The following is a 27,069-nucleotide window of genomic DNA, read 5'->3' on the forward strand; positions in this document are numbered from 1 at the left end:
TTAAATTTTTTTATGTGAGCAAAATTCCTTTGTACGTAAAATAGTTATAACAGTATTGATATGGTTAGCCCTAATAAAAAATTATTTATTTCTATTTGACAACAAGTTCCTATTTAGAAATTAATTATTCCGCTAAAAATCTTAGTTAGTTATATCTGGCTTACAAAATGTATTTTATTTTCCTTGAAAAATGTATATTCGACATTTAATATTTTTCCACTTACAAAAATTTAATTAATTTATTTATCCGATGATATTTTAATATTGTCATATACTGTATAAAGATGATCCTTTTGTTATTTATTTACACAGAACTCTCAAAATTACATTTTGAAAAATACATAAATAATATTCTAAACTTTAATTACATAAAACTTGAATAACTATAATATTATGATTGCGCTATGTTTAAAGAAGGTTCATCATAAATACACATTTCCAAAGTTTACGAAAGATTTAATAAATGCTAACATAATATATTAAATGTTCGAGTTTAGAGCAGTGTATTCTTAACTAAATGTTATGAATACCTATATGAACAGATCCTAAACTATTTATAAAATATGTGCATTTAATTAAAATAATTAAATAAATAATACGCTCGACTTTTGATGTTAGAACACCAGTGATGATCCTTTCAACGAGTAGTTTGAAATCATTTCGTTATAAACTGCGTTAAAACATAAAACATCGGCATCAAGAATATTAAGTTCTAACTATGTGCATTTATTCATACCAAATTGGTATGTAGGACCACAACAATTATCTTTCGAAAACAATGATTTATAATTAAAACTGCGTACGACCCGACCATAGGACATTCGAGTTTAATTATAACGCTCATTTAGTAAGTAGGCGCAGTCTATTTTTAATAGTCTTATAGTTCTCTCGGGGCTTATTACGCTGCTGGTTGGTTACTTAAAAATTATTTTGACATTTTTCAATATTAAGACGAGCCCGACGTTGAAACCATATTTCCGAAATGAGAGAAAAAAAAAACTTTTGCGTTGTTTTAGTTGAATTTAAATGAACTCGGTTCGTCCACGTCTGACCTACATTGCGAACGCATAACTCCGCGCGGATGGGTGGGCGGAGAGCAAATGCCAAAGGATCTTATTTCGGAATAAGAGAAACACTGTCGAATTGACGTTTTCCATATTTGGCATTTGGATGTTTAAAGGTTACGTACGGCGTATTCGTTCCATCAAACGGACAGCCCCGAGGAGCGTGATGAAAATGCTGCGTATAGAATAATGTGTATACACCCGAGTAACACGCCGTGTGTGGGTCGGGCGAGGTAGTCTTTGTCCGTTTTTAATTTTTTCCTCCTCGGGAAACACCTCACGTACAATAACCGAAAACGAGACTGTTTATGTGTGTGTATGTGTAGCTGTGTAAGTTATATGCATATTATCGCGGGCGTATGACGTTATTTTCCCGAATTACCGATCCATCCACCGAGGGGTGGGGGGGGGGGGGTTGTCAGCCATTCGATTATTCACGCGCGTAGGTATATAACACATATAATAGCCTTTGGGTGATGGTAGGTAATGCGTTGACCCGTTTTCTCAGACGACGACGACGACGCCGACGACACTGCCATATATGTGACCGGAATACATTTTCTGACGTGAATTTATTTCGAAATAAATACTTTTAGAAAACTGTTTTTATTATTATTATTGGTGGCGAAGTTAAACCTATGCGCGGTAATTCATACACGGGGATATTCCGAACAGCTTGCACCGTGGTAAGGTCCCGGGTGTGTATGTATTTGTTGGTGGGAGGAGAGGGGTCGGGAAAAAAATACCATTTACGTAATAATATATCATGCATGCGCACAGGTACTTAGGCAATAATGTCGATGCGGTTATACTTATATCCCGGGCGGGGTTGCGTTTTCAATTTCCCGACGTAATGAAAACCGATACTTGTCGATGTACGTAAGTCGGGCGCTCCGACTAAGGGGATATAGGGTACAACTACTGCAGCCACCCGCAGCACGAGCGCGAGCGGGACCGGTATCGGTTGCAGTGGCCGGGGGCGGCGATGGGGTGGTGGTGTTGGACGTTGTTGGTCGGTGAGTTGGTGGAGGTGGTAGTGGTGGTGGGGTGGCTGTTGGTGGAGCGGTGATAGTGGTGGTCATGGCCGCGGTGCGAGGTAGCGGGAAGTGGAGAAAAGGTCACAATAAATATGAAAAAAAGGTCCTATGTGAACATAAATTATTGTTAGGCTACGACCGTTCTCGGAGGTTTAAAAAAATAAATAATAAATAAATAAATAAAAATATATCTATGTAAATACGGTATAATTTGAAAATATCAACCGAGACGGATGAAATTATGATCGAGTGTGTATGTGTGCGGTGGTACGAAAAAAAAAATATATAGTATAAACATAAAAAATAAAATACGTGAAAAAGTTAATATTTGTCTGGTGCACTTAGAATAACAGGTCGGTTCGATGGTTCGAATGGCAGCGCCCATGATAATTTATGACGTATTTTACAATCATAATATTATAATATATTTTAATATACGCATACAATTATCATAATATAGATGGTTGATATTGTTCTACGCGATTTTATTATAATCGTACATATAGTACAGGCGGAAACACTTACAAGTGGTCTTGTCTTTTGAAAGCTTTGCTGCAAACGTTGCACACGTACTTCCGTTCATCGCTGTGTGTCAACTTGTGTTTGGCCAGTGCAGACGCGTTCCCAAACACTTTCCCGCAGGTCTGAAACACACGAATTGTTAACGATTCCGTTAATACTTAATATAGTATGTATACTTAATATAGCGATCATCACGAAAACAGTATCATAGTCGTCTTCGAGGATCATTAATTTTCACCCCTATGACTATTGTAGTACAACGCTATAATTGATACAATATCGTGTTGTGTGGTGACCAAGTGTGACGATAATAATTCGCGTACGGCGAGGAAGATGCCATCGCGCGTTTTGTATTATGTGCGAGGGCAGGAGAGGGGTGGTACAATGATGCGACCGATAAAGTGGAGTTAGGGGGGGGGGGGGTTGAATGTGGTATTGACAGTTTTATCGTCACTGGGTAGAAAAAAATATACGTATTTATTTTGCACGAGCTGCGTATTTCGTATTGATGCTAAAAGCTATAAGTTTTACGTGCATGACACATGTTACGTTCGATATTATAATCTGTCACACACTGTGTGTGGTCAACATGCACTTAAGAAATGTATGATTACTTGTTCGACTTGACTCTAAAGCATATCTAGCTGTAGTCCGAAGTTAGCGCAATTATTTCTGAATACCTTCGATACGACGCGTTTAAAAACATCAGTGCCAAACTAAATAGCAGTTTATCCGGAGACATCGTCGAATCGATTTATAGAAAATAATTGGTCAACAACTGTTAACTGATAAATTAAAACCATGTCACTGTATTTATATAATTATTGTTGCTGATACTCTTACGTATACAACTTTAGATTATAAAATATTTCAAAACATTATGTTCTTATTTCAATGACAGATGACCTGTGTGGTGTTTTTTATAACATTATTTACTCATGCGTAGGAGGATTTAAGTTTTAGGTACCTAATATGTATAATGGCGTTTGTTGGTAACATTTTTGATAGAAATATATAATTTCATGTTATACTTGTTTGCATAGTTTTGTAAACGTTTGTCAGATACTTTATGGATCTCGTGTACTTGTGATAAACAAACATGTAATACATGTTATTGACATATTATAAATACTACTAAAATACAACGTGTATGCGAGCACACAATGTAATTTAACTTCAAAACCTCATTAACATTATTCCAATGTAAAACAAACGGTTAATATATTTTCACAGCTAAATATAATATTATGACAATAACGTATTCATTCGAGATTATTACACGACGATACTGTACAAATTATACAGGGCATATTATTTTTCATTTTTTTTTTTTATCGTAGCGTTAATTTTAAAAATCGATACTGTCAATTCAAATTCCACCCTTATCTATTTCACAGTATTTGAAATAATAATAATCATAATAATAATAAAAAAATATTGGTTGGTATATCCGATAATTCGTATTTGTCTTTTGCCCACTCCGAACGTTATCCTAACGAGATTAATTAATTATAAATTCGTGTTGCTGCAGCGTTTACGATTGAACAGAACAAAAACTTGCGATTGCTAGCCTCCACCAATTTATTATTATAAAACGCTCGTTAATCAACGATCTTAATGTCTTCTTGAAGAATTTTAACGAGCACTCGTTAAAAAAGAACAAAAAATAGAAGACGAACAAAAAAGAAAGTGAACTACTGTCTTTTAGGTGGTCGGATAATAGGGGTGAGGGGAAATGAGATTTTACTTATTATTTGCAATTTGTGTACATAAATCGTAACGAACTGAGAAAAAAACCTATTAAAATTATTTGAGACTACTAACTTCTGCACGCGGAATGAATTGAATGTACATTTGGAAATTAACCGTTTAAAATCGTAAGGATTATTGTCCTAAAACTTCTAGTCGCGTTGGAATAAATTGCGCTACCTTAGCCCGCTGATTTATAACTCTTCCTCAATTTATAGGACTTTACAAACGTCCATTAAAGATGTTCTGTAGAAATGTTTCTACTCTCATTGCACTTAGACCCAAATGTTGGGTTACTTTTCATCATCTCCTTTGCCTTATCCCATTTACTCGCTGTCGGCTACCCGTTCTTCTCTTTAATCTTGCTTTTTGGAAACACCATAATGTTCTCACTTGGTATCGCGTTTAATATGTAATATATATATCACACTCAGTTTATATCACACGTACATAAACGTTGGATTGGTTGGATTCCATTATTAAACGTTATCAGTATTTTGCCAACCTCCGTAACTTATTATTGTTTAAAAATTTGTATTTCATTTTTTTTTTTGTATACATTAATTTTATGAATTTTCAAAGGTTTGTATTTCAATTTTGTTGGCATGTTTATTCTGAAAAAATATTTGAATATTTTCGTTTTCTAGGACATTCGCTATAATAGCGAACATTTTAACAACCACGGTATACTATGGTAGCAATAGACAAACTGTAATGAACATTATACGACAAAGTTAATAAATTGTATACGTTACAACTAAAATCAAACAATTTATTTTGATATATATATTATATTATATGACATAATATATTATAGTCGATATAGTTATAAAGCGTAGGAAATATGCAAACACGTGTATTTTTTTGTTTTGAAATAAATTCGAACAAATAACAAAGTTTGAGTATTCGATATTTTAAAGTGCATATCTGGCAAGGAAAGGATGCGAGGGCTGAGGCTGCAGCACCTCTTTGAAAACAAAGCTCTTTATGTCGTCTCTATAATCATGAACGATGAATGTTATCCGTGGGAAACGAGAAAATTTAGCATTTCTCTTAGCTCATTAGTATAAGGAAAATACGATTTACATGTAGAGTACTTCACATAACGTCGTTGGTTCCTTATAGAATCCTCTTGAAGTGAACGCAGTTTCTCTTCGAGGGAAAAAAACGATGGGAACGTATTATAATATTCTACTCAGGTGCTTCGGAAGGTGAACAGCGAGTATATAGTATAGTAAGAAGACAGGCATTGCACACTAAGGTTTATTATTATTATGATTATGATTATAATGTTAGGTTGGGTTGCGGTAGCTCTTTTTGAAGTGGCTTATTATTATTATTACGATTATTATTATTATTATTATTATTATTATTATTTTTTTTTTTTAACTTCGGAGGACGAAGCGATGTGGTGGCTTCATTTTGATTCCGAGGGGTTGTAAACAGCAGCCGGCGGTCGGTCCACAGTCAAATTTAATGAAACGCATAACTTTTAAAACTTTACCCGCCTGCGATATTAAAACATAGTGTGCGTATATGAGGGTGCGGTATACCCCGTTATTTATTTATATCAGCCCACTCTCTTTGATGTTATAAAATGCAAATGTTCCCGATGTCTTCGTTAACCTCTCCCGCTCGTCATCAGACCTTTGGCTCTTCGGAGAGAATAATGTTTATACTTGATATTCATTTTACGAATCATTGTTAAACGTTTATCGTCGATGTCACAGGTATAGATTTTTATTATTATTATTATAAGCATGCCCATGCATGACCGTTTTTATGAAAATTGTTCGAAAACTTCGGGAAGAGCACGGCGAAAAATTGACCTAACCTTTGAGAAATGAATACTTGAATAATACGGCGCTGTGTTATACTCTACTATATTGATTATATTATGATAAATTGAGTGTATTTTATGAAACTATCTATAAAAATATCACTATTACTGTTTTAGGTATATTTTAGTCTGATGACGCATAGGAAACGTGAATAATTTAAATTAAAAGATTTTAATATTTCAACGATGATTTAGTTACTTTAAATGAACGAATGCACTATACGTATAGGTTCGACGCGCAGAATCTCTCTATATAGTTTTCAACGTCCGGGAGAAATGAGAGTAATTCATTTTAAGCACGAGCCGTTCGAATGACAATAATAACTTATAAAGGCAAATAAATAATAATAATAACATCGATGCAAATCGATATTAAATTAAAGGGAATAAAATGCCCATAATAATATATTCGGTGCTGCACGAGGGCTGGTAGAGTATCGAATTCAGTGGAAATGCTACGGCGAAGACGATGGGAAAATCATCGAGAAGAAGAGATATTTATGGACGACGAGACGAATGTACATTTTATGTAAATAAACGAGTAGGTACCTACGGTTTTATTTATTATTATTATACCGTTATCGCGTTCGTCCGTGTAAAAAGCCAATACTGCAAAATAATTATTATCGATCTTCGATGTGCTTTTTTTTTTACGTTCACGGCGAGTTAAATCATCGTTTTGACCCGACTACAGATCGCAGTAGTCCGAGTCGACGCGTTTAGTAATAATATTATATTCTAATATTATCATAACGTCCCGTGATGTCTGTTTTATACCAGTAATTGGATTACGTCGCGAATATAAGGGTTGCACTTAATCGTCTAGTCTTTTATCCGTGTTCCGTGGTCCTTCGCATATCTCGTACAGCGAACACAGCTCTTTGCGCTCGTCGTGTCGGCACTGAATCATTGTGCGCCGAGTTTCCGCCGAGTCTGATTGAAATAATACCATGTCTATTACAATGGCACGCTCTTATATATATATATATAATATGGAAACGATTTGTGGCACATTATCAAACAACAATAAAATTGCTCGTCCGGACACCGAACGTTGTAAAAATTTCCCAGCACGTCTCTCGTCCGGGAAAATCGTACGTAACTAATGTTAAACCAACACGATTTACGTGGGTGAGCATATACTATTGTGTAACGAGAATTCATATTATTATTATTATTATTATTCTACGGTACAGCCGCCGCCACCGTAAAGGGTCTAAAATGATACTGCACGTGTATAATATATATACATAGGTACTTGTAGCAATAGTATACATCATATTTGTGTTGTAAGTGCTTAAACAAATAATAAACTATTTATCGCCGACAATAGAAATTTGTATTACCTTAATTTATTTTGCATACACGTTGATTAACTCAAAACGGTCTACTCCGCGTTCTGGACGAGTGTGCACTGCATAATATATATGATTTTATACGCACGCCGCCGTGTACGAGAAGAATTAATAATTTTGTTCTTTTCTCCTGCTCGACGCTCGTCGACCAATTCGACTTAACCACGACCGTCGTATAATATTATTTTTTGTTGTATACGACCCATAAATAACGGGTAATGGGTATATATTGTGTGTGTGTGTATTTTTTTATTGTATAAGCGGAAAACGCGATTTATAATTATTTTATCTCGTTCTCTGCAGCACTCGGGTTTTATAATATTATGCACGTGTATACGCGATTATAATGGTTATTTTTCCCGATCTCGCGTAGACCACGTTACCGCCGAAACATTGACGAAGAATAAATATTTTATGCAAATTTAAAAGGGTTACAGACAGTATATATATATATATATATAGAGAGAGAGAAATCAAAAGTTGATTGACCGTCTATATATGGGCGCGGAAGCGGTGGTAAAAATAATGTCATCGAACGCGAATGATATAATATTATACAAATTATTATTATGTCGGTCGTCGTCGTCAGTACTCTCGGGTTGCCGACGGTATGGTCCAATATATGAATTACACGTGTCCATTACGAGATAGGTGTCGTTCCGGCGTCATGTTTAACCAATAATGGCCAAAAATTATTGTTTTCCGCAGCATAATATTATTATTATAACATATTATTATTATAAATAGGTCGTCGGATAAATCGTTTTCGCACCGACGACGTCAAATTGGAAATGGCGCTTTCGGAAAAATAATATCGTTTCGAATTGAAATCTCTGTAACGCATATGTGCGTAAAATAAGAACGAATTCATATCATATAGGTAATACATAATATTATATAAATAAGTACAAAACAATATATTATCCCGGCGAAACTTCTCGGGGCGTTAAACGTTTTTCATTCTTGGCGATTGACTATACTGTACGCCTTACACTTCTCCCGCCCGCTTTCGACTGCCAGCAACATTCAATTCCGACTAGAGTCTGTGTATACGGGCACATTTTATTTTATTTTTTTATGATTGATAGTTTTCGGTGGCTTCTCTCAATCTCACGTGCCAAATATTTCAAACACGCCATGAATATATCATTACTTCAAACTCTCTCTATATGTGTATGGCTTGCGCAAACACTTTTACGTTTGTCGATTGTTCTCAAAAAAAAAAAAGAAAAAAACCCTATAGTCGGGTGTTTGCGAAGCAATATTTTTAATGGGCTTTATACGTATGTAGTTTTCAATTTCTACCGTTCACTCCAAAAGACACGATTATCGAAATTCGACGTCTTTTGTGCGTTTCTTCACAAACATAATCTTGAGCAGACACACACACGCGCGCGCGCGCGTATCTTGTAATAAACGAGGTCATGTTATAATTTATCATATTTATATATATATATATTTATACCGTATTATAGATTTAGATCAAATAGACCAGCTGACTTTAATATCTACATCGGTTCGCGGGCTTGTTTATTCAACGTATAGATATATTATCTGTTTTATAATAATACATATAAGAAGAAGACGTATAACTACATATTATTTTCTAAGTAGTATTTATTTTAGTAAAGTTTATTTTAGTGGTATACTGGTATCTTATTTAATAAGAAAATTATATTTAAATGGATTTACAGGATTCGTCTGTAATTACTCGAATTAAGAAGAGATTAATTTTGCACCGAATAGATGTGAATAATAACGGTGAAAAAATATCATTACATTATATCCCCGATATATTAAAATATAAAATTGAATAACCTAGGTAATGAAAAAAACTATGCACTAAAGACAAATAGGTATTTAGTTAAAATTTAAAATTTATCAAAAACTAATAAATTAATATTGATTAAGAAGTCTGATCACATAACGAGAAGTCCAATTACAAAATTTATTTATTTTTTAGATAGTAAATATTGTTGTCTTTTTGAAATATTGTTTGGTTTACAATAATTGCAGATAAAAAAAAGTGTATCGCATTAATAAAATGCAGTATAGATGCATAAAGTGTAAAGTTATTTTTTCGTTTGTAGTAATATCATTTTTTATTTACGTGTTTACTTTGAAAAATTAGTTTTCTGACGTAATATAATATTATTTATTTTACAATCGGAAAAATACATAATTTTTTTCGATTGAGTAAAAAAAAATAAATTGAAAAAGAGATTTCAATATTTTAATTTGTTCACCACAAAGAGGATTTGCCGTCGTCAGGGAAACGTTTTAAAACCATCGTTTTTCATGGTAAAGTATTGACTGGAAATCAGCAGTTATTGTTGAAGAAAAAGAGGGTTACGTTCCTATTAACGGCTGGCATTGATACTGGAAAGGAAATTCAATTTTTTTTTTCTGTTTCAAGTTTAATTATAAAACTGATATATATATGTTATAACTAAAAGGAACATTAGTAAGTAGGTGCCAATAGGAAATAAACAAAAAATCAATGCACAAAAACAACACAACGTCTGCGTTTTATGACAGCTCATATAATATAATATAATATTATTATTAGTATAACCTGTGATGTAAATTTTCATGAGCGTTTTCAAAATTTGGAAAATTTGGAAAATTTCATAATTTATCATATTGATTTCTTATCAAACAAATCTTCTGATATTATATAGTTGTAGTATATTTAACCTTCATAATTATATTTTAAAATATTTACTTTTATTACCATTTACCCCTTTTAATATTATAATGTTGGTATTATTCTAATGAACATAATATAGTTAATTCAAAATACAAATCATTAAATATTTATTATATATATTACCTATATCAATATATAATATTTAACTCGGTAATAAATGTGCATTTTTATCTTTTATTAAAAATGTTGTATTTTTACTTCAGTATAAATTATGAGTGTATAATCGTTCTGTTACAATTAATGATTTTTCAATTTTTAACAGGGGGTAGTTTATTGTTTGAGTCACTTCCTCAATTTTACCCAAATAATATTTTTTTTTATTATAAGTGTTTTGTTTGACTCTGACGTTATAATTGTTACAATGTAAATAAAAATGAAACAATAATTTTATAAAGTATTTAAATATATTTAAACTTAAAAAATAATTAATTTAAGAAAAGTACAAAAAAAACAAATTTTAAAAGTTTTCAATGAAAATTTTCAAGCTTACATCTCCAAGTATAACAAATCCGAGAAAAATAATCAATGGTGTGTTAATTAATAATTATTGAAATACACGGAATATGACATGTATAGTTACTATAGTTATACTATTAATTGTATATAATGTGCGACGACATACCATAGTAATAATTCCAGGTGGACACACGAAGAAGAACTATTAGACACTGACTCTGAGATTGTATAAAAAAAACCTAGGTTATGATGGAAAAATATAGGATTACGATAACGGTTATTGGAATAATAGATAATTGCGGTAGCTGCTGAAAGTCACAATAATTACAAATAATTTATTCCGAAACGTTGAACGAGACAATATTAATATTATTATTATTATTATTATTATTATTATTATTATTATTATTACCCGTCCCCCGAAAGTCACGGGAAATTTATTATAAGTTAGAGATAATTAATTATTGTTCCGTTTGTTTTTACTTTTCGTTAACACTGCGAATATCCCCCGGGACGAGCGTCTAATGCTCAAATTAATCTTTTTAAACTAAAAACAAATTCCGTACAACCATTTAGTCGATAATAATATTAATACGCATTCAAAACCGATAAATAATTCATAATCTGAAGTTTTTGTCAGGTAAATGAGACCCAAGAGACACCAGAAATAAATCAGTCAGGTCTATGCCAGACATACAGTTATATAATACCATTATACACACTTTGTGTCATTGAATATCTTTTGTTGTTGTTGTTGTTGTTTTTTTAAAATTTACAATCCAAAACATTTTGAATAAATTCTAAAGTGAAAAGTTAGTATAATAATAATAATAATAATAAAAAAATCGTAATGACGTCTACAATAGCTTAATTTTACAAATGGAACACAAGTATAGAAATGATTAACGTATCTCATGTTTTCCGACATAACGTCTTAATATATAATAAATAAAATCGTTTTTATTTTCGTTGACATCGGACAAACACTATAGTGTAATTGACTGATCAAACTGGCTTTAGGTTTTTTTTTCCACAGTCGTCATGTCAAACGGTACACGCGTTAAATCCGCGTCATTTTAGATTATCGTATTTTCTACACGCTTTAATCCACGAAAATCGACTCAAGAGTGGTCTGATGCAGTGCCCACATTTTTGAAGTGACATTTCTGTTTTTAATCATGTCGCGGTTACTGTTATTGGGTATAGTATTTGTATGGTATCTCGTTACCACCATTATAGTGTTATTACGTTCATTGCTCATGCATACCTATAATATTATGATCACGCGGCGTGATAGATAGGCAATTTAGGTACACCACTGTCGTGCGTTCGTAATATTAATTCGTCCTAATCTAGTTATAATAATAATAATTGGATGGTTATTATTTTATACATCGAAGAACAATATAAAAATATAATCATACAAGTAACTAAAATCTCTTTATCTGATCCATCACGTTTGGATTAGACTTCAGCACAGATATTATGTCCATGAAAAGTTCTATTCGAATTTGACTATACTATTATTATAACCACTAAAAGCCCATATCACCCGACCTACACTGACCTACCCATGTCAATTTAGAATAATAAAAAATAGGTTTAATATATCCCACCATAGGGGCTTCAGAATTATTGTAAAAAATAGGAAGTTATTTTTGATCATGTTTAGTAACATAAAAACCGTTTGAAATAAATTAACAATACAATTCTTTCATTAATTTTAAATACAACTTATGTGCACTAAGCAATAATTTGTTTGAATGTACTTTTTTAAAATAAAAAAATATAAAAACGTTCTGCCATAATATCTATAGAAGAATTCAGAACTTAAAAACCAGGGACATAAAATATTAAATCTGTTTCGTGTGGGGGCGTTATCGTTTTTATTATTATACGTTTTCATTGTGGTGGGGCGTTGGTAAACAGAAAAGGTCAATTTTAATATCTGCATTTATAATATCATTATTTACTAACATCTAAGCGATGTATTTCGCGTGGTAGGTTTGACAGATAACCAATCATTAAATGCAAAAAAAATTGTTGATATTTTATATCAGACGGGTAAAATTACAGAAAAAAAACACATTTAACGCATATCCCATCTAACGAGGCGTTATTAAAATTAAAATATTTTTACATTTCATGTATGTTGCCGTTCCGTTATCGACGGGGGGAATGCGAGGAATTTTCCGGAAAATTGACACTGGAGGCGGTGATGGCGTGGCGTTCGTAATTCCCCTAGTTTTTACTGTTACTGCCGCCACTGCTGCCGTTTCGCGAACAGCTACAAATAATTATTATATGCTATAACTGTGTATACTTTAATGCTTTAGTGACTACCCCGCATATACTATTACTTCTACTAATACCACTACAACTGGTACTACTATTACTATAATACTATCGCTATTGCTACTGCCGATGCTACTGCTGGTGCTGTTGCTGCCTCTGCCGCGCCGCGTATACCTCACACCTCACCCGATCCTCGACACGCATTCCTATTTTAAACGTTGTTCCGCAGTCCGGAAAAAAGCACCGGCTCGTGAAATTGTTCGTCGGCGAAATAAAAATAGAAAAAAAATAATGAAAAAAGAAAAAAAATGAATATTAAAAACTCGACGTTAGCGTGAACGCGCGCGCAAGGGCACCAGAGTGAGCGGGGGAGGGGGGGAGGATGAAACGGCGAATACCAAGTGTTACCCTGCCACGATCGCTCGAACAAACCCGCTCCTACCCATCACCCCCACGCACTTTTCACACCGTCACCCCGGGCGTTTGTGCATTATACCGAAAACGGAACGATTCCACACACGCTCCGACGAAATTTTAATGTCGACGATACGTCTTTCTCTCGTCCGCCTCCACCCACCTGCTCATCAGCATCCGTCACCGGTGTCTATTTCGATATTTCGTTCCTTTTTATATTCGCAATTCGATATAATTTAGGTCACTCAGTCATCGTTGTCGTTACGCGAGTAAACTACTGTGCATGCTTTTTTGTTTTGTCGAGATGATATATATTTGATTATTGTTTTGGATCCGAGCTCGACTCGGTATATTACAATTGGGAACGTGGTCGGCAGCGAAGAATTCGTTAACGCGGGTTCACTTGGTCCTCGCTACGATTTAAATTCACAAGATACATATTTTATGACTTGACAGTCGGGACGACGTCATGTAGTATATAATATTAGCAGTTTCCTCGATCGGTGCAAGTTATATTATGTTTTTACTTAAACTATACGGTACGTCGCTATATTTGAATTTGATGCATGGTTGCGTCGGTTCACGCTTAATTTTTATTCAGCCAGTAGATTTTTTTTTATTATTAGCAATAGTCACGAGCCTTGCAGACTTGTAGGATTGTTTACGTGTGTTTTACGCCGGTGTGTATTTTTATTGCCAATTTACGACAGCTACCGCCGCGGCTTTAAATATAATATATGATTCTTCGTCGGATAATAAATTTCGATTCCCAATGAAATGGGATATATTTTATCTTCTTGACTTGTTTACCCTAAATTGTATACAATGCATTTTATCGCGTAATGACAATAGATATTATAATAATAATATCTGGACAGAGGCCAACCGAGCATTATAGTTTAGGCGTTAAAATGTTTTCAAAGCTACGATATAATATATGACATGATGTATGTTTATGACATTAAATACCCACAAAGGAGTTTTGTTTATAAATAATATTTTACGAAACTTTTTTCGTATATTATAATTATACTATTTTTGAGAAATTACAAGAGACTGCATTGGATGGATTAAGTATTGTTTCATTACCTATATAATATAATATTTTAGTATACGTTTGAGTTATGGTTTTTTAATTTACAAAACTAAAATTGTTTGGGTACATGTCTAGTCAGGTATAATTATAATTATTAAAAAAATATATTTATTTATTTTTTATTTTCATAATTTGATTTGGTGAAACCTAAGTCAATGTGAAGAAATTGAGTTATTGTAAGGCGTCAACTGGGTAAGACGAATATGCATACTATACGAAAAATGGACGGTTATTTCCCCCACTCATCAAAATACTATGTATTCAAAATTAATTATTTTTAATTAACTGCTCAACTAATTTTATTAAGTATAGCATAATTTTAAAACTAAATATTTAAAATGTATTAAGAAAAAATGTTTTTATGTGGGGGACTTTTAGAAGCACTTTGGTAGGTTCACTCAATAGCTGGGGCTAGAGTGGTTTCTTTGCGTGAGATTCATCAAATTTAAAATTGTATACCTAAGAATAATAAATAATTACTAGTTTGATCATCGAAACGATATTATTCCAGAAAAATATGGTTGAAAAAAATAATATTATAATTCCGCTACAATTTGAAAATACAAGCTGTACAACTCATAACGAACTGTACTTTGAATCAATTATATTTTGATTTTTTAGCAAAATAATTATGCGTACAATTTATGAAATAATGATATTTTGAAACAAGACCTATTGTAACAATAATATGCTCGGGATGCGAGATTCCGTCACACAGAACTTGACTTTGTATTCAGAACACATATACACAACCGCGAGAGACAATTAATACAAATTGGCGAACTTCTGGGAGTATCACATCCTTTATCATAACTTTACAATTTGATATGTGACACACGCAAGCCACAGCGGACACAATTCGGAAAATATACCTAGGTATTAGTTGAACCATTATGACCGAAACGTCAGACTTAGCACGCACGACACGTGGCACTGTGTATCCAGTGTGATTTGCTTGCAAGAGGCATCAAACCATTTCGCAAAAAAGTTGTGATTGTAGTTTAAATATTATTTTACAAAGTACCTTCGAAAACAAATTATTTATACATTTATAAAAAAAAAGTACAATGTGTGATCTGTGAACTTAACTACGATATGATAATAATGAATTAAAAAATAAATTATTGAGAGAAATGAAAATAATAATTATTTTTCCGCTGTTTTCTTTATTTTAATAAGAAATGAAACTGATGTATCGATAGGTTATGTAGTTAACAAAATTAATAGTAAAATTATTCATACACGATAAGTTAGGTATAATATACGAGTATTACATAATAATATGTTTTATTTTTTTTATTCATCTTTGGCAAAAACTAAAATTGACACGATATTTAAATTCAATTCTGTAAAAATCAATTAATGTTATTTTACTGAAAGTATATTTTCATCTGAAAAATATAACCGTTAAATGTTTAATTATAACACGAAAATATTCAAAAGCATTATATTTTTATAAAATTGAAGTATTTATTGTTTTTTTTATTAAATATCTATAATATGAGTTTATTCGTCATAGTAACGTGTACAATAGAACCTTGTGATTATAATAATATTATGAAAAGTAAAACAGTAAATTCAAAGATACCGATCCTTTGTTACAAATTTACAATAATAGCTTATACTTGATCTAACGACAGCATTTTACGTAGTCGTGATAACAATATGCGCGTTTCAAGAATACTTAAAAGTTTGTTTGCAGCCGATATTTAAAACGCAAAATCATTCAATTTTATTAAAAAGAGAGTTGCAAAAGAAAACGTGCTAGCTAATTGGTAAGGAATTTAATTTAATTTTACATTAACCCTGGGTTCATTTGTGAGGAAGTTTAAACAAGTTTATGAAAATAATTTCATCGGCGTGCTTACATAAAAAAGTATGCGACTAAGGGAACTTCAACAAGATGTATCATAATATATGAAAAATGTATGAAACTGCGCATAAACATTTCTAGAAACTAATAACGTACTACGATTATTTATTTAATAATTACGATTTTCAATTAAATTAAAAAAAAATATATTTACAGTCTGAATTTATTATTATTTGTAACATGTCTTACGCTGAAATGACTAAAATATAATATGGTATATATTAGTATACTTGAATAATATATAAATTAAATTAGTATTTAAATATATGCGGAATATTTATAGAGTTACAATTTAAGTAAATACAACGAAATGAACGTTTATGGAATAATTTACTTAGGTAAAGCTTTGATGTAGGTATATTTATCTTAAGAGTAAACATTTTAGCAAAATAATTTTGTAGTGGGTTCAGCGTTCACATTGAAAAATATTAATTTAATTTAACACTATTGGCGATTCAGATGGTTATATAATGAAATTAATAATTATATAATTATTATAATATCCTTGTGTTAACCTTAAATTAAAATTATCGTCAAAATGTCACAAATATGGAGTAAGAAATTGTATAGATATCATAATATATATATAATTTTAACGAAATCGGAAACTATTTATTTTTATTTATACTTGGCCTTACAAGTTTATGCTAACCTATCATTTGAATTTATTTCATGCATACAATATTATTATACTGTTATTTTAATATTCATAAAATATATGAATCGGGTGATTATCAATAATTTTGTATTTTATAGGATTATTATATTAAATAAAAAAATAAAAATATTTTTACAAATGTTACCAAATGTTGAGGGTAAAAAAGAAATCACATTGTTTACATTTGACGCAAATTGATAAAACTCTGTATATTTATGTAGTTTTTTTAACTTTGAATCTATCCTAATTACTTTTTTTTTTATTGTACTTTAATATAATGTTTTATATGTATTATAGTTAAATTATATTATGTATTCTGCATTAAATTTAGAATAATAAGAATAATGTTTTTAAAATTTATAAGTTATTACTGAAATAATTGTAATTTTGAAGGTAATTTGGTTCAATTATTGATAGAGCACGACTCGAGAAAGCCATTTATGGGCAAAAACATTTGTCTAATAATTAATTATTCCTACGTAAAAATCAGTATTAATATAGGCCATTATAAAAACATATTATGTTAACAGTTTATTTAAATAATATGTGTATCGATAAAAATTTGATTTAGTATTATGATGATAAAATTAAATTATAATTAGAAATTGTACATATATACATTATACAATATTATATTTTATTATTTTTTTATAATAAATGTTTATTTAATTTTGCTAATTTTAATAATAACGTAACGTTTATTGGAAACAATGATCATAGGTTATTGTTCTACAATAGAACGCAAAGTATATGTTGCACGGAGTTATGGATAGGCGTTGTAGAGGTCCTTCATCAGATATTGTGTGTACTGAAATTAAAATATATTATACCTTCGCAGAAATGATTGATTGTGTAACGTTAAACGACATTAAAAAAAATATTTCGAAGTTACATAACGATCTGAGAGTCGTCTATACAATAACACAAATTAATCAACGACCAGTTTAACGATATCGTATTATTATATCCCTAAGTGTGGCAAATGTTTTCGCTTTATGCGGTTGGTGTGTTTTTCGCACCGCAGAAAATAGTATTATAAAATACGGGAAAAGAACCTGCGCCCACCCGCGCGCACACAATTTTCGCCGAACCTATTCAATCCTATATAACATTTTATTACCCTAATGGCGTGAAAACGAGCGAAACTCTGAAACAAAAGCCTCTGGAGATGAATAATTCCGGTAAATATTATTTCTCTTGCATATCGCATATTGTATATATAAACATAATACGCGTACACACCACCGGCGCATATGCTTTCATTATTGTTATTTCACCTATACCCGCGTACACACACACACACACACACACACACACACACACACACACACACACACACCCACACACCCCGTACACCCGTACACCCGCACATGTGTATATGCAACTGTCGTATAATTTTATAAGCCCCGGCCGCCACTACCCCCGGCCGTCTCGGATATCTCATTCGGCGTTACACGTCGTAAAATAATTCTCTCGAAACTTCCAAGTCCGCCCCGTGTGCCGTGCGGTGGTGCAAAGTCACCGAGTGGTTTTTTCCATACGTTCGTGCTTGTTTTCTCCGATCAACGCCGCGGAGTCGCGCGCTACAAACTTCCAGAAAACGCCGCCTGCACGGTGCACTAATATACACACACACGATATTATACCTATTGTGAGGCTGCAGACGCGCGACCTTAGCACCGAAAGTTTTGCCGGCAGTCGTGATGTACGGGCGTTCATGATCGACTTACAAACGTTTATGCGCAGGGAATTGGCCAACAGGTGTGCGATGGGTGGGGACGGCGTGGGACCGCAGCGGCGTACGAGTTAAAGCACCGCCACTGACGATATGTCGAGGTGGATATGACAAGACATATAATACAGTTAGCACGGTGAAATGTTTAGCGATTCATTTAGTTTGACACTCGAAATTAGTCAACGTCAATGGTGGAGCAAAATGTTCAAAACAGTATTTCGCTGCTTGATGATGTATTACTGTGGGGTACGACTTTTTTTTTCAGTTAATAAACTAATTTAAAGAACACAAATACACAACGATGTAAATACAGTATTTATAATGGATGAGTTTTTTGTTTATAACAGTTTGTCATGGTTTCATAACCGATAACAAAAGTTCAAGTACCATTAAAGTGTTGGTAATAAAATGAGATTGTTATTATTATTCAACACACGTGTTATGAAGCTAACGTTTAGGAACACAAAAAAAAACTGTATTACTTGAACGTATAAAACAACAACCATCGATTTCATATGCAACTGTATTTGAATAACAATAAAATTGTATTGCAAAGGTAATGGGAATAAATAAAAACTTTTTTTTTGATATTGAAACATTTCAAGCGTTATCGAATTCTATAAAATAAATGCAATGTCCAATAATATAAGAGTTATTCTTATAATTTATAAGAAGATTAACAACGAGTGCTAAAATAAAACTTTTCAACGTTTTTTAATGCGTTTTGTGTTTATGTTAAAATGGAAATGTTTGTATACACATTAGTACAATGGTTTGATTGTTTATGGATTTTAGGATAGTTAATACGACGGTAAAAGTTTAGGTATAGAGGATCAGACAAGTCAAACAAAGTTACTTCATCCAGCAGACTAATTATTATGTCCTCTGGTCCCTTTTTGTTTTTTTTATTATAAAACCATTTGATTATTAGATTATTTATCAAATATAGAAAAAATGTATAGTATATTATGAGCTTATAATGCTTCAAAAGTAAATATATATTAATAAACATGCTAATTCTTTGTATATAAAAAAAATATTTTAAACTATGTAAATAGTAGTTTTGTTTGTTACAAAAAAATATCTTTAATTATTTTATGCAGAGATGTTTGCAGTTTTTCATAAATATTTTAATTGGATTGGTGTAAACATACAGTTTTATTTTAAAATGAAAAAAACTAAAAATTTGTTCAAATAGAATAATCAGACTTTTGAATGAAAAAAATGAACATACTATTATTTTTAATATATTAACCAAGTGATTTAATTTTCTACCTCAATGATTTCCTTTACGCATATTTATCATGACAATTATAATGTTCTTGGAAAAATAAAACCATAAAAAGACTTTCAAGGATAATTAATAATATAATTCTTCTTATTTACGAGTGCTTGTTATGAATGAAAGAGTTTAATTATGATGTCATAGTTTGAATATGTATTCAAACTGTTTCCGGTGCATATCTTTTGAAAAATTAGATTTTTTGTTGAAAAAATGAAGTCATATGCATTAACAAATAATAATAATAAAAATAATGCATTAATGTAATTGTATTACATTTATTAATACCATATAACTAATGTAAAATAATGTATATATATAATATTTAGATCGCATGAACAATAATTTAGTTGAAATATGGCTTTAAAATTTAAATGTATGTTACCGTCTATAATCTCGATATTATAAACTAATATCAAAGTAAACATGATCGGAATAAAGTTTCGAAGTACCTGTATACACTATACATTATTTATATTATTTTATATAAATAGAGAGAAGTAATTATGTAAGTTGTATGGTTTCCGAATAAGCGTATATTTAGGGGATGTGGAGAATATTTCCAGCATCCGTTTTTAATATGTAGTTAGTGAGGGGACTTCGTGATGGATTCGGGAGCCTAAAATTACTACTAGAGGAGTGGATGACTAATCCACCCAATTTTTCTCTAGATACGCCAATGGTTATTATAGGTAGGTATCTATTCGTCTATTTCAATAATTGGTAACTACCAAACCGTAACTTTTAATTTGGCTTTATTGTAGCTAAGTATTAAATTACAATATTTTAAAAATTTCTTAAAAATATTATTGCCCCATCAATATCATGTATTAATGGCGTTCAAAATAAAAACAATAATATGCTATAATAATATTTAAACGTTAGGTGTGGACGAGATCTAATGGCCAACTTCAGTCGATCGTTATTAATAATCATATTATTATATTGGATAGAGTATTGCTCCAATGGCCTCTGTTGTAATAATATTATGTTTCAATTATTTTATAATGTTTGATAATAATTGTCTGAACTTTTGAAATAATTGTACAAAAGAATGTTTTTTTTTTTGCTTGTAGAGATTTTGGTTTAGTATTATTTGAAAGAGAAGACGAGAAAATAAATATAATAAGACCGGCGAAAACAAGGAGGTGAAAATGAAATGGACTTTGGACGGAGGATTAAACAATAGCAATGACTGAAACGGTCTTTCGTGATCCTATCTAGAAAACTATCATTTCGTCGGGGGAAAAAAATGTACGTAAAGCACGTTCTAAGTTTCTCTTTATTGTTTTCTTTAAACGAACGTGTCTAAATCTACTTTGAGGAACATGTGAAACGTTCCCGTGAAAGATAATGGAATTATAAAAAAAGTCGTCCTTTCGACAACATTACATCGGTGCTGTCTTTAATAAAAACAAAATAGCATTATAATAATACCCACCACACGGGTCTATAATAGTCAGAAGTGTGCTGTATATAGTAAGTGAGTATTATCAGTATATACAGGTTACGGTGTTATTACAAACATGTATTATAAAAGGGTGGAACCGAAAAGGTTTTAAGTCCAAACAATAATATTTCCTAGTGCCTGCGATACATATTATTATATGGTAAGCGTAATTCGACTGAATATCAAAATGTCGCGATAAACAACAATTTATATTCCACTTTAGATTTATATGAATTGATAAGATTATTATTACATTATGTACATTGTGGACGCACAGACGCCATCGAACGACGGAAGAATGAAATTGAATTATCCAATTATTAGGAGGAAAAAATATTTTTATTTTTTCGGGAAGGAAAACTTTTCATTCCGGACTTTAATTTTTTGTTTTTCGCGCAGATAAACAAAATATACTTCATGGATATTATAAGATATGAAAGTGTATACACTGTATAGTTTTTTGTTCCACTTTGTTATGATCTCGTGTCTTGGGGAAAAATGTTGATGGAAGTATAATATATATATGTGTGAAGTTAACAATAATTTACGAGTTGAGGAAACTTTCACGCTCCAAATATTATCTCCGTGGTATGTCGACCCTTTTTAGATTAAGCGAAGACGAATTTAGCAGTCAAAATATTCGTTTGTGTTCGTGATTTATAAAATACCGAGAAAACTTTTGTGTGGTTTAATATCGTGGTATACATCCTTGGTTGTGACGAAGAAAATATAGCGAAGCGTCTCCAGCGGTCATCGAGGGATTCACAACGCGGCAACTTAAGAATTATTATGTCAAGGATTACGAGAAAGTTGAATGGTCCCTGCTGCAGGAAGTTACCGAGGAGTGGTTGCGTAATTAAGATTTATGGCCCGTAATGAGAAGAGAGATAGAGCGCGACAAGCGAACAATGTTCGATGATGAGTTGATCTAACCCCTTTTTTACGATAACATAAACGGTTTGATTGAAAAATAATATGCTGAGTCTTAATATAATATTATCCATCATAATGGCCCTCACCGGCACGCAAATCAATCGTAATTAAATCAAAAGTGTATTAATTATTTAGTAAAGAAAGTTATTCGCGGTATTGTAGTTGCGTAAATCGGATTTGAAGTTTAATTTGAATTCATGTTGTGTATACTCTGTGACAGACTCACGTTAATCTAGGGTTATTGAAATTTGTTGCATTCTTGATTAATTGATTATACGAGTTAATGAGAAAACGTTAATTAAAACATAATATTTTCTACGCTCGACTTGCGCTGCAGCTGTATCGGGTGAAACTTTTCCGACTTTCGACATTTTTGCCGATTCGGAATTGCTTTTTTTTCTTTTACAAGGATGAAAACTAAATAAAGGTAGGTACTCTAGCTATAAAATAATTAAACACGATGAAATATGTTGGATTTGAATTTTTGGATTACCTATACCACGGGGCTTCCGCCATGCATTCGCATTATTATATAATGACTAAAGGGCTGAAGACTATAATATAGTATATAACCGTCTTATTGTTCAACGTCATGTTCATACACAAACTTTTGTGCTCGTTTAAAGCTGTTTCGAGTTTGACTATTGGGAAGGGGAATAAGGGAATATTATCGTTAATAACACTCCTGTCTGCTTACATAGCCGACGGTATAATATATAACGAGTGGGTACGCCGGTGGAGTACCTTTTAGTCTGCAAATAATATTATATAATAATAATATTAATATGGGTTTGAAGGTTTCAAACGTTATTAGTTAGAAAGAAACCACCTTGCTCAATATTATGCTTTACTGCTTTATGCTACAGCAATATTATAGTGATTTATTATTTTCTATTGCTTTTATTTTCTCGCATTTATGAATAACCAGAGTGAAATAATGGGTCTTGTATAAAATTGATTCGTGTATAGTGCTGATATTGCAGTTTCTAACCGTAAATAAATGTATAAATTTATTGCAAAAGTATATATAAGTAGTACTTACAATACACTGCTGGGGACCCTGTCTGTTGGGAGACATAGCTTTCGCCACCGGTTTTGATCGCCTCGACATATTTAACTTGCTCAAATCTGCTGACTTGACGTCTTCCGAGCTGCCAACTGTAAACGGAGAAACAAATAATTGATTGTTATTCTAAAACTATACCTATTATCAGCTTTAATTTCGAGTGTTTTTACACAAATTTCAAAGAGTGTCATTACACTAGATAAAAATTGTAATTAAAGTTATATATTATGTGACATTGCAAAATTGAACAATTATTGAATTGAATATTTTGATTTACGAAACAATTTTTAGCGAAGACATTTTAATGTTTTAGAACGAGTTCAATAAATTAATTGTTTAGTTGATATTGCTGTTTTCTGATTTTAAAAATATAAATATCTTAAAAGTTATTTAAACATATTTTGGGTATATTTAATTTAATTTACTAGGGATGATTGATTATAACAAAATTAGATGATTCCCAGAAAGAGAAAAAAAAATTAAGAACTATATTATATAGGTAGTGAAATGTTAACTAAGACTCAATATAATGGTAAAAAAAAAATACATAATAATATCTACGAGTCAGTGTCGAGGACATACAATATTATTTCACAATTACTTATTAAATCGAATTCATAATAATGAAGTGCGTTTATAACATAATAGTTATAGTAATATATTCAGTTCGCTTGGATTTTAGGCGTTATTATGTTGGTATAAGAAAACTACATATTATTATGTGTGCAGGTGTTACACTTAGGACTTGATGTATCCCGTTAATTATTACATTTCTAACCAACACAAAATTATCGTTATCGTCATTAGTTGCATTTCGATGTCATGTTATAATAATGGTCATTTTCGTTATAGGCGGCTCTCATCGTCTCCTGCATTAAAAACTCGACAGAGTGCGGGTAAGTGAGTTGGCCGTCGTGTACAGCCGAACCCGCACACAGAGACAGTTAGAACTGAACCCACCCACACACACTCATTACACCGGAGAGATCGTATAATCCGCTCTGAACGAAAAACCGTCGGCAAACGCTCACCCCCCACTGGTATTTGTGGCGGGAAATCGTCAGTTGTTGACAGATAGAGAGAGAGAATAAAGACTGTATAATAATATAGAGAGCGGAGACGTTTGCTTCGACGAACCGCGAGCGTATTATATAGATACCCTCAGCTTCCGTGTGCACATAATAATGTATTATTGTGTCTATATATATATTAAACACACGCACGCACAAAGGAGCGCCGACTAAGTACTACGAGCGTATATTATGATATATAGATAAGTGTGCGCACGCGCGCGCGTGTGTGTGTGTGTGTGTGTGTGCGTAATATTTTCTTTCACGTTTACTTAACCAAATGTTCACATCGTTCCCGGTTGACGGCGGAAGATTTACCTCCACGTCCCATCGCAGTGGGTCTCGCATCGCGATTGGCAACGACCGCGCGAAGGGGACAAGCACTCTGTAGGGTAAATCGCGTATCGATGTTATGACTATAACGTGTAGGTACACGACCGTCGCGAATTCGGCTTTTCTATGACATAATCATATATTATGCCATCGGTTCTCCGAGATTGAACGGGCGTAGTAATGATGAGAATATACGGTCAACACGCGACTGTTGCGTAATTATCAGAATAATAATATAACATGGAAAATACGTGGTCCAGAAAATGATCAAAGACACACGACGTCTCGGCCGGGCCAGGGTTTACCGCGCGGTTGATTCAGAGATATTAGTTGTATCTAATATTATATTATATAATGACCTGAGCAGATTGCGTTTTATATCGAGTCGGAAACGTAATACTTTACGCACATAATAATATACCAACTGAATATGCATATAGGTACAGCACATATTTTACACGTCGTAGTAGGCACTTTTAACAATATTATGATAATAATATCGTACAGTCTTATTATACAATTAACGTTAATTCGGCGACGTCTCGCCGCGCCGTATTCGTTTTTGCGGTGACGTTGACAAATTATTCAGAGTCAGTACCACTACGCGGTTCATCGTTCTTTAAATCACCCGAAATACACGAAGACGGCTTGTGTTGATGTATTTCATACCGAAGCTCTCTAAAATCTCAAACGTGGGCAAACAAAAGGGTTGTGTGTATTTTTGCGCGATGCTTACATTTCACATTTGTACGACTACGACGATGAAAAGTTTGACTTGTTTGTATACGAGCCGAGATTAAACCTAATATTTGAGAAACTAAATTTCATCTGTAAACTACAATAATAATAATAATAATAATAATAATAATATAAGCTCATCTCATTTCGAAAACGAGTGTGCGGAAATCCGAAATCGAGTAGTAGCTCTATACCTGCAATGTTCATTTTGATTATTACGTCGAGTATTTCAGCTTTACAACAGCTATAGCTATATATATACATATCTATATATATATATATATATAGTTCTTATATACACACGTCGTGTAACGAGGTAATGTAATATTATTTCGGATAAACACGTCCGCGGGCGAGGACAATAACTATAATAATCTAATAGTATACCGAGCTCGTAAAATACACTGTCGAATTGCGAATGTACTCTTTCGTGTGAGGATAAAGGACCAAAATTAAACGTATTTGTCTAGCAAATATTATGGCTGCACAACTGAACATGCTGTATAATAATTATGGGTGAACATCAGATAGAGGTAAGTAGGCAGGTATCCACGGATGTGTCTATAAGAAGCCACTATTTTTTACATCTTTCTGCCTTCACGTGAACTAACCCCTTCACACTCCGTTTATCATAAATATGTTGTCGGCCGATGAACATTATGATATCATAAAATCTTGTAATTTAATTTGTTGTATTGATTAATTGTATATTATTATACGTCATGGGGATACAAATTAAAACTGAGGTGGTGAGTTCGCTGGGCCGCTTACTTTTCCTATGGTTCCCGGCCCCCTAGGCCCTCCCCTTGGTGACGAGCCTGTAGGTAACTGAGAGTGGGTGTGAGCTATTACGAGGAAGTGATAGGAAACCTGCACATTTATAGTATCTAGGTACATAGTCGAGTAATGGCGACCGGGGTTGCCGTCGAACGAATCGACGGAATTTCGTGCTGTCGTCGCGCGAATGGATATATTTATTTTATATTCGCATAAAAGAAACGTAGAGAATTCAAATGAGAACGCCACCGCCGTTGTCGTCGGTTATTTTTTAACAACTTTTCACGCGAACTCAAACACATCTCTCAATTATTTTAAACGCGCAAATACTTCACGTCTATGCGTCGTCCACTTTGCGCGAGAAAAACGGTAAGTATTATATTATATATATATATAATATGCGCGTGTATGGCACGACCGTAGCTGTCGGCGGTACTTAGTGTGAAAATGTCTGTTGAACACATTGCTGCGAACTTTAACTGCGCTCCGTTTACTTTCTCCCCCGTTTTTTTTTTTTTTTTTTTATAGCACTTCTTCCGAATCTCATCAACCTTTTTATGGCGAATTCATTACGCAACGAGTTTCCCGAGTAATATATTTTACATTTGCTCGTTTA

The 27,069-nt window shown here is 32.5% G+C and overlaps 1 protein-coding gene across 3 annotated transcripts in view; it reads right to left on the minus strand.

The window, feature by feature from the left end:
• Nucleotides 1-27,069, minus strand: part of LOC100573718 (serine-rich adhesin for platelets) — a 291,897-nt gene that overhangs the window by 70,922 nt on the left and 193,906 nt on the right. For all 3 annotated transcript variants that reach the window (XM_016805576.2, XM_016805577.2, XM_016805575.2), the window contains exons 5-6: nucleotides 23,512-23,627; nucleotides 2,627-2,745 (exon numbers count right to left, since the gene is read on the minus strand). In XM_016805576.2, coding sequence (XP_016661065.1) covers nucleotides 2,627-2,745; nucleotides 23,512-23,627 — 235 coding nt within the window. The remainder of the gene's footprint in view (nucleotides 1-2,626; nucleotides 2,746-23,511; nucleotides 23,628-27,069) is intronic.

Source organism: Acyrthosiphon pisum, chromosome A1, assembly GCF_005508785.2.
Source record: "Acyrthosiphon pisum isolate AL4f chromosome A1, pea_aphid_22Mar2018_4r6ur, whole genome shotgun sequence".
NCBI classification, from domain to species: Eukaryota; Metazoa; Arthropoda; class Insecta; order Hemiptera; family Aphididae; genus Acyrthosiphon; species Acyrthosiphon pisum.